We start from the raw sequence: 14,350 nt of genomic DNA on the forward strand, positions 1-14,350 counted from the left end.
GCTTTCGTGAGCTACACGAAAGCTCATGCTCAAATAAATTGGTTAGTCTCTAAGGTGCCACAAGTACTCCTTTTCTTTTTGCGAATACAGACTAACACGGCTGTTACTCTGAAACCAAATAAATCTGTTAGTCTTTAAGGTGCCACCAGACTCCTCGTTGTTCATACTAAAGCATTCCTCCCAATTGCTAGGGGTTCCTGGGAATGCTGTCCACACTAATATGCAAGATGAATTTGCACTCTGAATGGCTTTCATACATTAGCTTATAATGAAGATCCCAGCTGTCTGATTCTCGTTAGACCGCACAGAATTAAATACTCTTTTGTTCAAGCACCAGGTTATCAAAGATTTCACACAGTTCTATTGAAAGGAGCTGCGTTAAGCTGGCTCTACCATTCACATTATGTTGAATGCAAGACCCATCTTTTTTGGGGGGAGATGTTAATTTGTCTGCAATTTTTGCTGTTTGCAGACATTTTTAGCTTGATGGGGAAGAAAAACTAGCACAAGATTTAAATATGTACACATTTGCAGGCATTTTTAAAAAGCTCTAGCCCAAGAGAATCTTGGAAGGAATATAGTGAAAGAGATATTAAACAGTGGGTCCCTGGAGAGCTGGGTTATCCAGAGCCAAGTGGACATTTCTCCTAGTTTCCAGCTATTACGTTGATAAAAATACATAAAACGCTTTCTTCGTATAACTTTTCCATGGATGTAATCACTGTAGTTGCTACAGGGATGTCACGATTGCCAGTGAGAGGGAAGGTGTCCACAAGACACTCTCTCTATTAAGATGTGTTCCACAGACAGTAGGGAAATATTTGCATCTCTGAGGTAGAGAAGCTGAGAGAGGCAAGATAAGGTTCCAGCACCTTTTTGGGTACATCTACACTGCACATCTACACTGTGCTTCCCAGAATGGGTAGACAGACACACACTAGCTCTGCTTGAGCTAGCATGCTACAAATAGCAGTGTAGCCAGGGGTCGCATGGGCAGCAGCTTGGGCTTGTTGATGGAGTATATACTCAGGATGTCCAGATGTGTTTGTGAGCAGGTGGCTTAGCCTGAGCCACTGCCCATGCAACTGCTGGCTACGCTGTTATTTTTAGCATGCTACCTTGAGGAGAGCCAGCACATGTCCATTTGCCCAAGCTGGGAAGCATGCTCACAGCTGCATTGTAGACATACCCTTAGTCGGAACAGCTGTCATTCTTGCCCCTAGTGCCTTTGATGTCGCTTGTCACATGCATATTTTCTCTCCACTGGACCCCTTTTAAAAAAAACCTCCCTTTGACCTGACAAATCCAAGTGGCTGAAAGCTTTTTCCGAAAGGGTTTCCTTTGAGAACAAAAGCAAAGGCCTGCTCTGTGAAGCTACACTTGTTTTATTCTGTGGACATACATTTCTTTTCATAAATCATATTTTGATGTCTAATCTTCCAGGATGACTAATCTTGAAGGCAATTTAGAGAGCTTCTACGCGCTCCTTCTTCCTGAGTTTCTCCCTGTGCTGTATCATGGCTCTCAGTTTATGCCAAGTTCCATTATAAGCCATGCTGGTTTGTGAGTCAACACTGAACTCTTGAGCAGTGTTAAAAAATAAAAGGGTAGGAATGGTGGAGAAGGGAGTGTGATTTAACTGCTGCAACAGGGGACTATGAAAACAACAGACCTAACTTCCTCCCTGAAAGGCTGTTCAAGAGATTCTGTCACTACACATGATAAAGAGGCATATTCAAATGGGTGTTATAACACAGCAGTTGTCCTCCAGAACTTAATAGGTAGGTTCCCAACATCTGTCTCAGCTTTCCTCACCAGTCACTCTTTCGGGCTGGTCTGTATACAAGAGTCACAGCATTGTAATTAAACGTACATTTTTAAATTGATAAACCAAAGGAGGGGCTCAAGATAAATCAGTTGATTTCAGAGTATCCACTTGGGTTTGCCCCAGTTTAACTAAAACTATTTTAAAACATGGAAAATGGGTGCATCTTAGAATCTGAAGCCTTGTCTAGGTACTAAGAAGCTCTTGATTCTTGCAGGATTTCCAGTCTCCCCTGGAACTCTAGAATTAATACCCTCCCTACCCTTTCTTACGCATGGGAAGGTCCACAGTGCATATCCCACTGTTATGTTCCCAGTTGCCCCACGACACACATTCCCAGTAACTTTGGAGTTGCTGGCTTTGATTTTACTGTGAAAGAGTCTGTGGTTTTCATGATGACTTGACTCTTTTAAGCATCTGTCCTTCTGTGCCTTGCAGGATGATGATCTGGAGGAGGGAGAAGTTAAAGATCCCAGTGATAGGAAAGTGAGGCCGCGTCCCACCTGCCGATTCTTCATGAAAGGTAACAATATACTACAGCAGAGGGAGTGAATCGAGCACTCTGTGGCTTCTCTTGTTCAGTTGTGCAACTGTTATACTACTCGTCACATGAGGCATGTTGTCCCAGACATCACTCAGTATCACCTTTCTTTTCCATGGTGGCCAAGTGCTGATTTTACGCAAGGCCAGCATGCAAAATATGTAAAAATTGTTCTGTCTTAAGTGCAGAATTCCTCAAATAAAGGATGACTTACTACACCTTGAAATAAAATTCTTTTCAGACATCCTCTTAATAATTAAATATTGCTTAAAATGTTTTTAAAATATTACATTTTGTACAAATTAGAGATGGAAAATACTCATTTGTTCTTGTCTAGTTCATGCCCTGCTTTAACAGAATTGTTCCCTGCACTCCAGTATCCAGGTTACTTCTATAAATCTCAAACAATAGGATTCCACTTCTTCCTTTGAGACATTTATTGAAATGTCTTTTATTGAAGACAAGGCTAGAAATAATGTTGCATTTCGCTGTAAATGTTAACTTGGTGTGTCATGTTCCTTTCCTCTCAGCTCCACCAACACAGATCTGCTCTGTATTGCATTTGACTAATAGTGTCTGCCTTTTCTACCAAGCAGTGTGTTGCGTGTAAATGTACTGTTCTGAAATGCAGAACATTTTTAGAAACTGTCCATAAAGAGTTCCAAAGAAGCCCAGTGTTAAAGGCAGACGTAGCATCGGAATTGATTGATTAGGTGAGGAATGGTGGTGTCCCTTTTAGCACAAAACACTGGATTCAGACTGAGTAGGCTACTAGCATAGCCTAGGAAGAGAAGCTTTTTCCCTCAGTGTAGAACATCAAAAGTGTGAGCCCTATTAAAGTATGTGATACAATACAATCTGGATTAATGAAATTTTAGGTCTTTATGGTCTTCATGATAACAGATCATAATGGCAGAGTCCTCACTGAAGGTGATGACACTAAACGATGGTGGAGGGATTACTGTGACAATCTGTAAGCCTCATTGGAGCCACGTAAAATACAGGACAGCGGAAAAGAGAGTGTGGAACGGGAGCCATGAATCCTGCAACAGGAAGTAGTGCATGCTATTATATTTAAAAAAAAAAAAAAGCCTGGTAAAACACTGGGGGTAGATAATGTATCAGCATAATTGTTAAAAGAGATTGATGACCACATATTGATCTCATGTGGAAAATTTGCAGTGATGTATGGATGATTCGAAACTGACCATATGACTGGCCGAATGAAATCTTTCTGCCTTTATCAGAGAAAGAAGACATAACAGAGTGTAGTAACAATCATATTATCTCCCTATTATCGCACCCGGGCGAAATTCTGCTCTTTGTAATCTAGGATTGAATGAAGGAATGGTAGAAACAGAAACCACTATAACAAGCCGGTTTCAGAGAGGGACGAGGCACACATGATCAGATCACGAGCATCACATATAAAATGATAGGGTCTAAATTAGGTGGGGTCTAAATTTCCACTCAAGAAAGATCTTGGAGTCATTGTGGATAGTTCTCTGAGAACATCCACTCAATGTGCAACGGCAGTCAAAAAAGCGAACAATGTTAGAAATCATTAAGAAAGGGATAGATAATAAAACAGAAAATATCGTATTGCCTCTATAAATCCATGGTACGCCCATATCTTGAATACTGCTTGCAGATGTGGTCGCCCCATCTCAAAAAAGTTATACTGTATTGGAATGGGAAAAGGTTCAGAAAAGGGCAACAAAAATGAGCAGCTTCCTTATGAGGAGCGATTAATACGACTGGGACTTTTCAGCTTGGAAAAGAGACGACTAAGGGGAGATATGAGAGAGGTCTATAAAATCATGACTGGTGTGGAGAAAGTAAATAAGGGAGTGTTGTTTACTCCTTCTCATAACACAAGAACTAGGGGGTCACCCAATGAAATGAATAGGCAGAAGGTTTAAAACAAAAGGAAATGTTTTTTCATACAACGCACAGTCTGTGGAACTCCTTGCCAGAGGACGTTGTGAAGGCCAAATTATCACAGGATTCAAAAAGAACTAGTTAAGTTCCTGGAGGATAGGTCCATCAATCGCTGTTAGCCAGGATGGGCAGGGATGGTGTCTCTAGCCTCTGTTTGCCAGAAGCTGGGAATGAGCAACAGGGCATGGATCACTTGATGACTACCTGTTCTGTTCATTCCTTCTTGGGCACCAGGCTTTGGCCACTGCCGGAAGACAGGATACTGGGCTAGATGGACTTTTGGTCTGACCCAGTATGGCCAATCTTATGTTCTTATCCATTATATCATTGAAAAATGCAAGGAGTTTAATCACCTATTGATCATGTATTTCATTGACTACTCAAAACCATTGATACCTTCTGACGTGACTGTCTTTGGAGGACCCTGGCAGACCTGTGGATTCCAAAACATCTCCCTGAACTCATCACAAGTCTCCACTGTCAGTAACAGACCACGGTGCAAACAGCAGCAGGTGATAGCAACTGCTTTTCCACTGGGTGAGACGAGGGATTATTCTGTCCCCAAGCCTTTTCAACATGTGTGCAGAATTAGTTACGAGACAAGCCCTGGAAGGTTTTGACAAAGTGGAAGGAGCTGGGATTTCGTTAACAGACACCTTTTAACCAGCCTCGGATAGCAGTGCTCTTTGCTACAGCCACTGAGGGAAGGCACCATATGTTGGTGTCTGTTTGACTATCCCTGAATGAGGTGAAAATGAAATGCATGCACATGGACATGATTAACAGAAACAGAATACTCGGACAGTACGGTTACGTCAGGTTGTAGAGGCCGTAGAGTAATTTTCTGGGCTCATGCATACCAACCAAGGCGGCTGTTCCAAAGAAATCAGAACATGACGAGGAATGGCTCATCAGCAGTGGCCTCCCTTACAAAAGTTTGGAAACACTGTGGTATCTCAACATGTACAAAGGTTCTATTGGTGAACAGCTTATTTTTTCCATAGTGACTTATGGATGTGAATTGTGGGAAACTAATTCTGCTGACAAGAAGAAAATTCAAGCCTTTGAGATGTGGTGCTGGCAAAGACTCTTGCATATCTCCTGAATGGGGGGGGGAAAAAAAAGACACATGCTTATGTTAGAAATATTATTGGAGACCAGCAGACGCTGCTGTCAGAAATCAATAGGCACAAACTTATGCACATTGGTCCCATCAGGCGCAGAGATGGAAGTAACCTCAAAAGTGGCAGATTATCATAGTAGAGGATGACCAGCGAGTAGATGGATAAATGATTTGTGGCAGATCAATCAGAGTTCAGCCGCTGAGTGTTCAAAGCTAGCTATAGATCGAAGGCGTCCAAAAATTCTGCTACAATGTCACCAATATTCAGATGTGAATAAATGGATTTTACTTACTTAGGTCTTTATGGACTGGGATTAGAGGAGTGCTATTGAGTGAAAAATCATATTTTACTCAACAAATGTTCTTGCCTTTGTTACACACAACACCTGAGATTCGTAAAACAAAGGTTTAAAAACTAACCTGTTTGTGCTTTCTGTTCGCGTTTTGCATTTTCTCCATCTTGATCATTGGAAATAAACTAACCAGTTTCACTTTCAAGGTCTCGTATGCTAGCACATTGTTGCAAAGACTGTGGAGAATGTTTTAAAAAAAAAAATCTGTTTCCATGGAATTTCTTCAAAACATGTGGAGACTTGGTTTTGTAAAGCCTTGTTTTTAACTGAATTTAATATGGACCATATTAGACTGAGTTCCTTCAACTTCCCCTTAAAGTTGTGTTCACCCAAATGCTTTTGTTTTAATAGAAATTATAAATGAAATAAACTAACTAAAATAAAGCTAGAAAGTGGGGAGTGGGAAGACTTGCTTTCACTGCTGTGTTGAACAACGACTACAGAGGGATTTGTTTAGGATTTTTCCAAGAGCTGAGCATTAAGTGTCGCTCGCCTGTTTTATTGAGTGGCTTCCTGTATCTAATTGTTTGTTTCCTGTCATGAGTTTGGTAGTGATATCGCTGGAAGGGGTGTGTTCCTCTGTTTGAACCAGGTGAGTTTTCCCTGGGTGGGGTTGTTTATTCCTTCATTCTTAGTGTTGTTCAATCATATTACATCACAATGCGTCACAGAATTATTGTGATCACCAGTCCCTTTTCTCAGCGTGTGAAAAGTTCAGATTGAATCACGTCAAGCTCTTTTGCCAAAGATACAATCCTTTGGTTTCAGCTTTGTTTAGGTGACCTTGATTTCATCTCTGTCTTCCCCGGTACAGGAGGTCTATAGGAATATTGCCATCCAGGAGCCAAGCTAAAAGCATCATTGTGGGACCTCTGATGCTCAAATTCTAGTCTCCGCTCTTTCTGAGGAATTAATTGCTAAGTGTCATGTCATGTGGCCACATCAGTCCATTTTGATAAATATAACTGATTCTGTGAAATAATGTATGTTTATAACCTATCCTAGTGGAACATCTAATTTGTAGCTATTCTACCACATGCACAAGGGCCTCTTACTTGCCAGGAGTAAGTCTTGCACTTGACATATTTCAACAAGAAATAAAAAATGGTCTGTGTAGATTCTTATTAATAGTCCTAGCATTCAACTTTCAAACCCTTTACACCTTTACTGGAGATTAGAGCTGTCAATTAATCACAGTTAACTCACGTGATTAACTCAAAAAAAATTAATCGCGATTAAAAAATTAATTGTGATTATAAAAATTAATCACGATTAATGGCAGTTTCAATCGCACTGTTAAACAATCGAATACCAATTGAAATGTATGAAATATTTTGGATGTTTTTCTACATTTTCATACATATTGTATTCTGTGTTGTAATTGAAATCAAAGTGTGTATTTTTTATTACAAATATTTGCACTGTAAAAATGATAAAAGAAATAGTATTTTTCAATTCACCTCACACAAGTACTGTAGTGCAATCTTTGTCGTGAAAGTGTTATTTACAAATGTAGATTTTTTTTGTTACATAACTGCACTCAAAAACAAAACCATGTAAAACTTCAGTGCCTACAAGTCCACTCAGTCCTACTTCTTGTTCAGCCAGTCACTAAGACAAACAAGTTTGTTTACATTTACAGGAGATAATGCTGCTCCCTTCTTGTTTACAATGTCCTCTGAAAGTGAGAACAGATGTTTGCATGGCACTTTTGTAGCCGGCATTGCACAGTATTTACGTGCCAGATATGCTAAACATTTGTATGCTGATGACGCTTGTTAAAAAAAAAATGCGTTAATTAAATTTGTGACTGAACTGCTGGGGGGGGGGGAGAATTGTGTTTCTCCTGCTGTGTTTTACCTGCATTCTGCCATATATTTCATGTTCTAGCAGTCTCGGATGATGACCCAGCACATGTTGTTCGTTTTAAGAACACTTTCACTGCAGATTTGACAAAACGCAAAGAAGATACCAATGTGAGATTTCTAAAGATAGCTACAGCAGCCGACCCAAGGTTTAAGAATCTGAAACGCCTTCCAAAATGTGAGATGGACGAGGTATAGAGCATGCTTTCAGACGTCTTAAAAGAGCAACACTCCAATGTGGAAACTACAGAACCTGAACCACAAAAAAGGAAAATTAACCTTCTGCTGGTGGCATCTAACTCAGATAATGAAAATGAACGTGCGTCAGTCCACACTACTTTGGATTGTTATCAAGCAGAACCCGTCATCAACATGGACGCATGTCCCCTGGCGTGGTGGCTGAAGCATGAAGGGATAAGTGAATCTTCAGCACATCTGGCACATAAATATCTTGCGACGCCAGCTACAACAGTGCCATGAGAAAGCCTGTTCTCACTTTCAGGTGACGTAAACAAGAAGCATTATCTCCTGCAAATGTAAATAAACTTGTTTGTCTAAGCGATTGGCTGAACAAGAAGAAGGACTGAGTGGATTTGCAGGTTCTAAAATTTTACATGGTTTTATTTTTGAATGCCGCTTCTCTTGTACATAATTCGGCATTTTTAAGTTCAATTTTCATGATAAAGAGATTGCACTACAGTACTTGTATTAGGTGAATTGAAAAATACTATTTCTTTTGTTTTTTTTACAGTGCAAATACTTGAAATCAAAAATAAATATAAAGTGAGGACTGTACACTTTGTATTTTGTGTTGTAATTGAAATCAATATATTTGAAAAGGTAGAAAACATCCAAAATATTTAAATAAATGGTATTCTATTGTTTAACAGTGTGATTAAACACAATTAATTTTTTTAATCGCTTGACAGCCCTACTGGAAATATTCAAATATATTATCCTCTCTTAATGAATGAAGTCAGTTTTATAAATTTCCTGAAGGGGGCACACTAACCCTCTTAGAAAACATGAAAGTACCAAATGACTCAGGTTAACTTACTCAGTGTTATCTTTGATCACATATAAAGCTCACAGTTAACTTAGTGTCCTGGCAATGGACAACCTTGGAGACCGAATTCCCCGTTAGCACAGAATTGATACAACACAGACAGTGTCAAAGTAACTTTCCTTTGTGTGTTGTCCTGCCAATGTGTCTCCACCTTGACTTGGAGGGACCACCTTTAGGGGTGAGAATGTGGTTAAATTTCTGTGTTCTGTTAACTTTTCATCGCTGATGCTGAGACTGCCAATCAAGGTTGCAGTTATAGCAGTGGTTGTGTGACACAGACACCTATCAGGATCTCTACTGAAGGTCCATCAAATGATTTCATGTGAGCAGCTAAAGGGAAAAGCAAGTTCTGTTACCTACTAACCTGAGCTAAATTCAGACCAGGAAGTAGCCCATATCCCATTACAAACACCTGAGTTCCCCATGGGTACGATAACTTCACCTAATCCACTGAAGCGTCGTAAGTGGACTTTCAGAGGAGCCGATGTGAAACTTTGTCTCTGGCCCCCTGAGAATCCGCTATTAGACGCGCTTGGGTTATATTTTTCCTCCCTATCACCAGACTGTGTATTTAACTCAGACTGATGCCTTTAAACTTCTTGCTCGGTTATTTAGTTTTGAGCTGTAAAAGTTCCTAACTATGCTCTATGCACTTATAAAAGTGCACACACAACTCTCTGGATCACTACCCACATAAACAGCCCTCCCACCCTACCAGAGTAAGTGTCTTGGGTTTTTGCTCACACATGATCCCAACTGAATTCATCTCGCAGGGAAAGCCCAGGCAAAAAGGCTTTGCGGGGTGCCCTGAAAGTAAGTGACGGTGGACCAATGTGGGGAGCAGAAAGGTCATGGCTCTGAAAATCAGAGATGTTCTCTCCTGGAAGACTTCAGATAGTTCTGGAGCTGAACAAGATACCAGAGCTTCCAGGTGTTTGACTATTCTGTACAGCATTTTAATGAGATTTCTGTGCTTTTTCACAGGTCACTGTACTTGGGGAATGAACTGTAGGTTTATCCATCCTGGTGTGAACGATAAAGGGAACTACTCCTTGATCTCCAAACCAGACCCTTTCTCACCCAACGGCGCTCCTCCCATTGGCCCTCACCCACTGATGCCAGCAAACCCTTGGGTATGAACACACCGGTTTGCATTTGTCGCTTCTGCATTTTTTGCTTGTTTAGATCTGCAGATACATTGCAGGCGTTGAAGGATTTGTTTTATTTGGGCTGTTAACTTAGCAAAATCAAATGTTCTTCTGGGATGCATAATTCTTAAGAAGGCCCTTTTTACAACCTCTAGTAAATGCTAATAACTTTTCAAGTGTGCCCTACCGATGTTTCGCCTGGATATTCGCTAACGTTCACAAAGCACCATTTTCCAATTCTAATATCAGCCTGTGTCTTTTTCCCTTTCCTTCTCATTTTTCTAACAGGGTGCGCCTGTAGTTGATGAAATTTTGCCCCCACCCCCTCCAGACCCTCCAACAGAAAGTGCCTGGGAGAGAGGACTCCGGCATGCTAAAGAGGTAAAGCTTTCTGATTCATCTTTGTGAGCTAACAGGATAATGACATATTACATGTTTTGTTTCAAGTAGATATCCAAACCCTAACTGTTCTTGAGAATTGAACAGAAGAGGGACAGGTTAATTAGGAAGCAGATCCCTCACTAGTGCTGATGTGCCATTAGTAAGCTGAACTTTGCCCTCCATGCCTCAAAATTGTTGCTTCCTTAAAAAGCTTTTCATTGTGCCTTGTGACAGGTATTAAAAAAGGCAACAATGAGAAAAGAACAAGAGCCTGATTTTGAGGAAAAGCGGTTTACGGTGACCATTGGAGAAGACGAACGTGAATTCGACAAAGAGAATGAATTTTTCCGGGACTGGAATTATCGCATCACTAGAGATGTCCGAGATCCAGCGTAAGATGTGGCTTTGTGCATGTATCCTTGCTTTTTGGAGTAGATGAGTGGGAAGTAATCCCTGAATGTCTGTTTGCAGTTAACCTTTCAGTCCAATTGTGTAGAAATACACAGCCCTCTGAAGATTAGCCAAATGTATGCAACAACATCAGAAACATGCCAGCAAAAACTGATAGGCCCTACTGTTACTTGGCACACCTCAGCTTGGTCCTAGTTCAAAACCAGTTTTCCTTCTATGCTTTTTTAACTTTATTCCTTCAGAGTACTTTGCTCTTGTTTCTTCAGAGCCTGATATGCCAATTTGATTGTCTTCTTGCATGTTGCATTTGTCATGTTAGTTTGGGCTAGTGATTTGTGTTCCTTTTGGTATTTACACAACTCAAACATACACTAAAAAGTGAATATCGTGTGTGTACGCACCAATACCCTGCATCACCAGAGCAGCAGTGACACCATCTTGACTGGGTTAATGCTCACTGTAAGTCTAAGGGCAGCAATCATGGTTGGCATGGCACTAGATCAGCCTCTGACATCTTAGTCAGCCCTTGATTAATCATTTGATAGGTCACCAACCAGAAGACTTAACCTACATGCAGTCAGGACTTGCAGAGTGGGAAGATTTTGGGAATGGGAAATGTCTGAAACATCAAACCTGCAGGATTTTTGTGAGGTAAAACTAAGTGGGAGTGATGGAAACATCAGTCAGCACCCTGCTTTGGGGACTGGAAGCAGTTCACGGCTCTCCAGTGTTTCTGGCTGGCTGGCTGTAGACTCCGGCAGGCAATATGACACCAGTTACCTTTAGGAGTTGGTTTTCTGGGTCTTTTTTAAGTCATATGGACTAGAAAATAATTTAAAAACATTAAGGCATAAGTTCTGCAGGAACTAAAGGGTAAGCCCTGGTGTGTGTAGACACCACACACACACACCCCATACAAGAATGCATTTGCCAAGCCTTGGTTGCAGCTAGTTTGACTGTGGAGGAAATGAAAACATAAGAGGGGCAAATGAAACTGGTTGGTTGTTAGGTGCAGATTTGCCCTGGAATTAAATATAATTCCTTTTCCACATTTTCACCATGAGAGGGACCATGCACCCAATTCTGCAGGTGGTTGCAGAACAGTAACTCCCTATATACAGTAAAAGCTAACATCAGTCATTCTGTAACCTGCTTTTATTTGATTCTCATCTTAGCATATCTGCAACATTCCTCAAGTGGCATGTGACCAGGATTCATCACCAAATTTGGTCCGCTGGTTGGATCATTAGGTTTCCCGGCCCAGGATGGGTACTGACAGGCTGCACAACATGAACAACTGATCCATTCCCCTCTATTTGATTCTGAAAAACTTCCACACGTAACCAGTACATGTTGTCCCTAATATTAACAACAGGTTAACTACAACGCCGATATTACAGATTCTTAAATATCTACGTAGTCAAAGCCTGGATCAATAATTTCAGCCTGGGTTTTAACATTGTGTAAAACCTGTCCTCTTAAACCTACAAATAGTCAGGTTATTATTTTACAGTATTGAAGTAGTACTCAGCAGAGACCCTGTCAAGAACAGTGCCCCATTTTGCTAGGCACTTGTACTCTCCTTAAATAGTTAGTTTAACCTTTTACTTGTGTGCAGTAGAGTTGAACAGAATTCATAAAACTATAATGAATTGAGTGCTGAAAAAGTGATCATCTGATTCATTCGGGAAATTCAAGAGGAACAGTTCTGTCTAACCAGATTGATATAGGACATAACTTTTTCTCCTTAGTAGTCTTTGTATGTTGAGCCATTAAATTTAACTTGGAAAATGTCAGCAATTTTTAAGCCCTTAATCATTGCAAGAGCAAAGTAACATATCGCAGCAAATCCTAACTATTGAATATTTGGATCATCATGTTGATAGCTTGATTGTTTTGTGACATACAAAGATGGCTAAATAGTTCATGAATTTTTTTTCTCTTTTGAAAAATTATAGGGAGGTGGACGTCAAAGAAAACGTTAACTATGGGTAAGTGGTGGTTTGCTGATTTCAATACTGTACCAACATTTTCTGTAAGAAAATGAAAATGTTCCCTTAATTTTTCGTTTCACTTTTTCAAATTTCCTAGGCTACAGGCGATTGTCACAAGGTTGGTTGCAGCTGATCAATTGTTTGTGTGTATTTCATTTTTGGATACTGCCACCTGTTGGCAGCAGACTATAAAATTTGAAGTTATGTCCTTAATTTTATAAATACACCTAGAAGGTAAAACAATTGTGTGTGTTTCTATAACTACAACTTTACATAAATACCTTACAGGGAAGGGAGTGGAGAACAATGGGGGAGGGCTGGGTTAAAAAGTCAATTTTTCCCTTTAAAATTCCGTTCCTGAACACCAGGAGTCACTGAACCTGTTCTCTGCTAGCGGTGCAAGAATCTACAACTGAATTCAGTACCTGGTACCTGTAATTTGGAGCTGTATTATAAGTCATCAGCATCTTCAGGCAGAAAAGTGAAAATCTTAGGCTATGTAAAAGTGTTGAAATAAATACATATAATAACTTGGCACCCAGGATAGCACTCAGATCTCACTCTGCCCTAGCTTTTTGGCCACTTATATTCTACGGAGGGGTGGTGGTGGTGCTGTTACCCTTCCTATCTTTCAGGACGGCCTACTGAACTGAATATGGGATTGGAAGACAGGAGCTCTTGATTTCTAATCTTGGCTTTGCCACTGACTCCTGTGGCCTTGGAAGTTACTTGAACCCTTATGCCTGGGGGAATTCGGCACTAAAAAATTTAAAATTCGGTGTATAATATGTTAAAATTCTGTGTGTCTTATTTGCCAAAATAACACAATATAATCACGTCAGTTTCGATTATTTTTATGATTTATTGCAAAATATCTGTCAGCATGTATGTCTGTAACAGCAAAAAAGATTTAAGAAATATTTTTTGACAAATAGATTCCTTACTAGGCATATTATAACAGAACTTTTAGAAGTAATTCATTTAAAGTACAGTACAGAACTGTATTTCCTGCGCCCCACAGAAGCAGTGCAAAGGCTGGGGGGATTCGGGGTAACGGAGGAGCTGAGGGAGAGGGAAGTAATTGCTGGGCAGGAGTCTGGGAGTGAACCTGGAGAGTTTTTGGGTGTGGCTGGGAGAAAGGGGGTCAGGGGAGGAGGAATTGTTAGGGAGGTGGCCCTCCCCCTGGCCTCTCCCATTCAGTCAGGCACATCCGTCCAGTCCCCATGCACTCCCACTCAGCCACTCCTCTCCCCCCTTTTACTATGTGACTGTGCATCCCCACTCCTGTTCAGTCCCTGGCTCAATTCTGTCACCCCACTAGCTCCTGTGCCCCTGCCCCAATCTGTCTCCCTCACTCCCTTCTGAACTCCAGTCTATATGACCCCCAGCAGCCCCGTGTGTCCTGCGCTGTCTGTCTCTTCTCCCCCTGCCGTGCCTCCTCACCTGGCCCTGCGGGCAGGGTGCCATGAGGAAAGCGGCCTCTCCTCCTCTCTTTCCATGGCTGGCTGTTCTGGCCCAGAGTCAGCTGCCCTTTCTTCTGGTGCCACAGCAGCCCCTGGTGTGTGAAAGGTGTAATTGCAGCACCTCCCTAGCAGATTGTGTTTTGTGAAAAGAAAAAAGAAAATTTGCAGGGGACCATAAATTCTGCGCGTGCACAGTGGCACAGAATTCCCTCTGAAGTGAACTCTGTACCCATTTTCCC

At 41.0% G+C, this 14,350-nt stretch overlaps 1 protein-coding gene across 5 annotated transcripts in view; it reads left to right on the plus strand.

Annotated features, from left to right (window-relative positions):
• ZC3H18 (zinc finger CCCH-type containing 18) overlaps positions 1-14,350 on the plus strand; it is a 60,785-nt gene that overhangs the window by 14,252 nt on the left and 32,183 nt on the right. For all 5 annotated transcript variants that reach the window (XM_048816802.2, XM_048816804.2, XM_048816799.2 and 2 more), the window contains exons 3-7: positions 2,264-2,348; positions 9,699-9,847; positions 10,151-10,243; positions 10,478-10,635; positions 12,613-12,645. In XM_048816802.2, the coding sequence (XP_048672759.1) occupies positions 2,264-2,348; positions 9,699-9,847; positions 10,151-10,243; positions 10,478-10,635; positions 12,613-12,645 (518 nt within the window). The remainder of the gene's footprint in view (positions 1-2,263; positions 2,349-9,698; positions 9,848-10,150; positions 10,244-10,477; positions 10,636-12,612; positions 12,646-14,350) is intronic.

This window comes from Caretta caretta, chromosome 12, assembly GCF_965140235.1.
Source record: "Caretta caretta isolate rCarCar2 chromosome 12, rCarCar1.hap1, whole genome shotgun sequence".
In the NCBI taxonomy this organism is placed as follows: Eukaryota; Metazoa; Chordata; order Testudines; family Cheloniidae; genus Caretta; species Caretta caretta.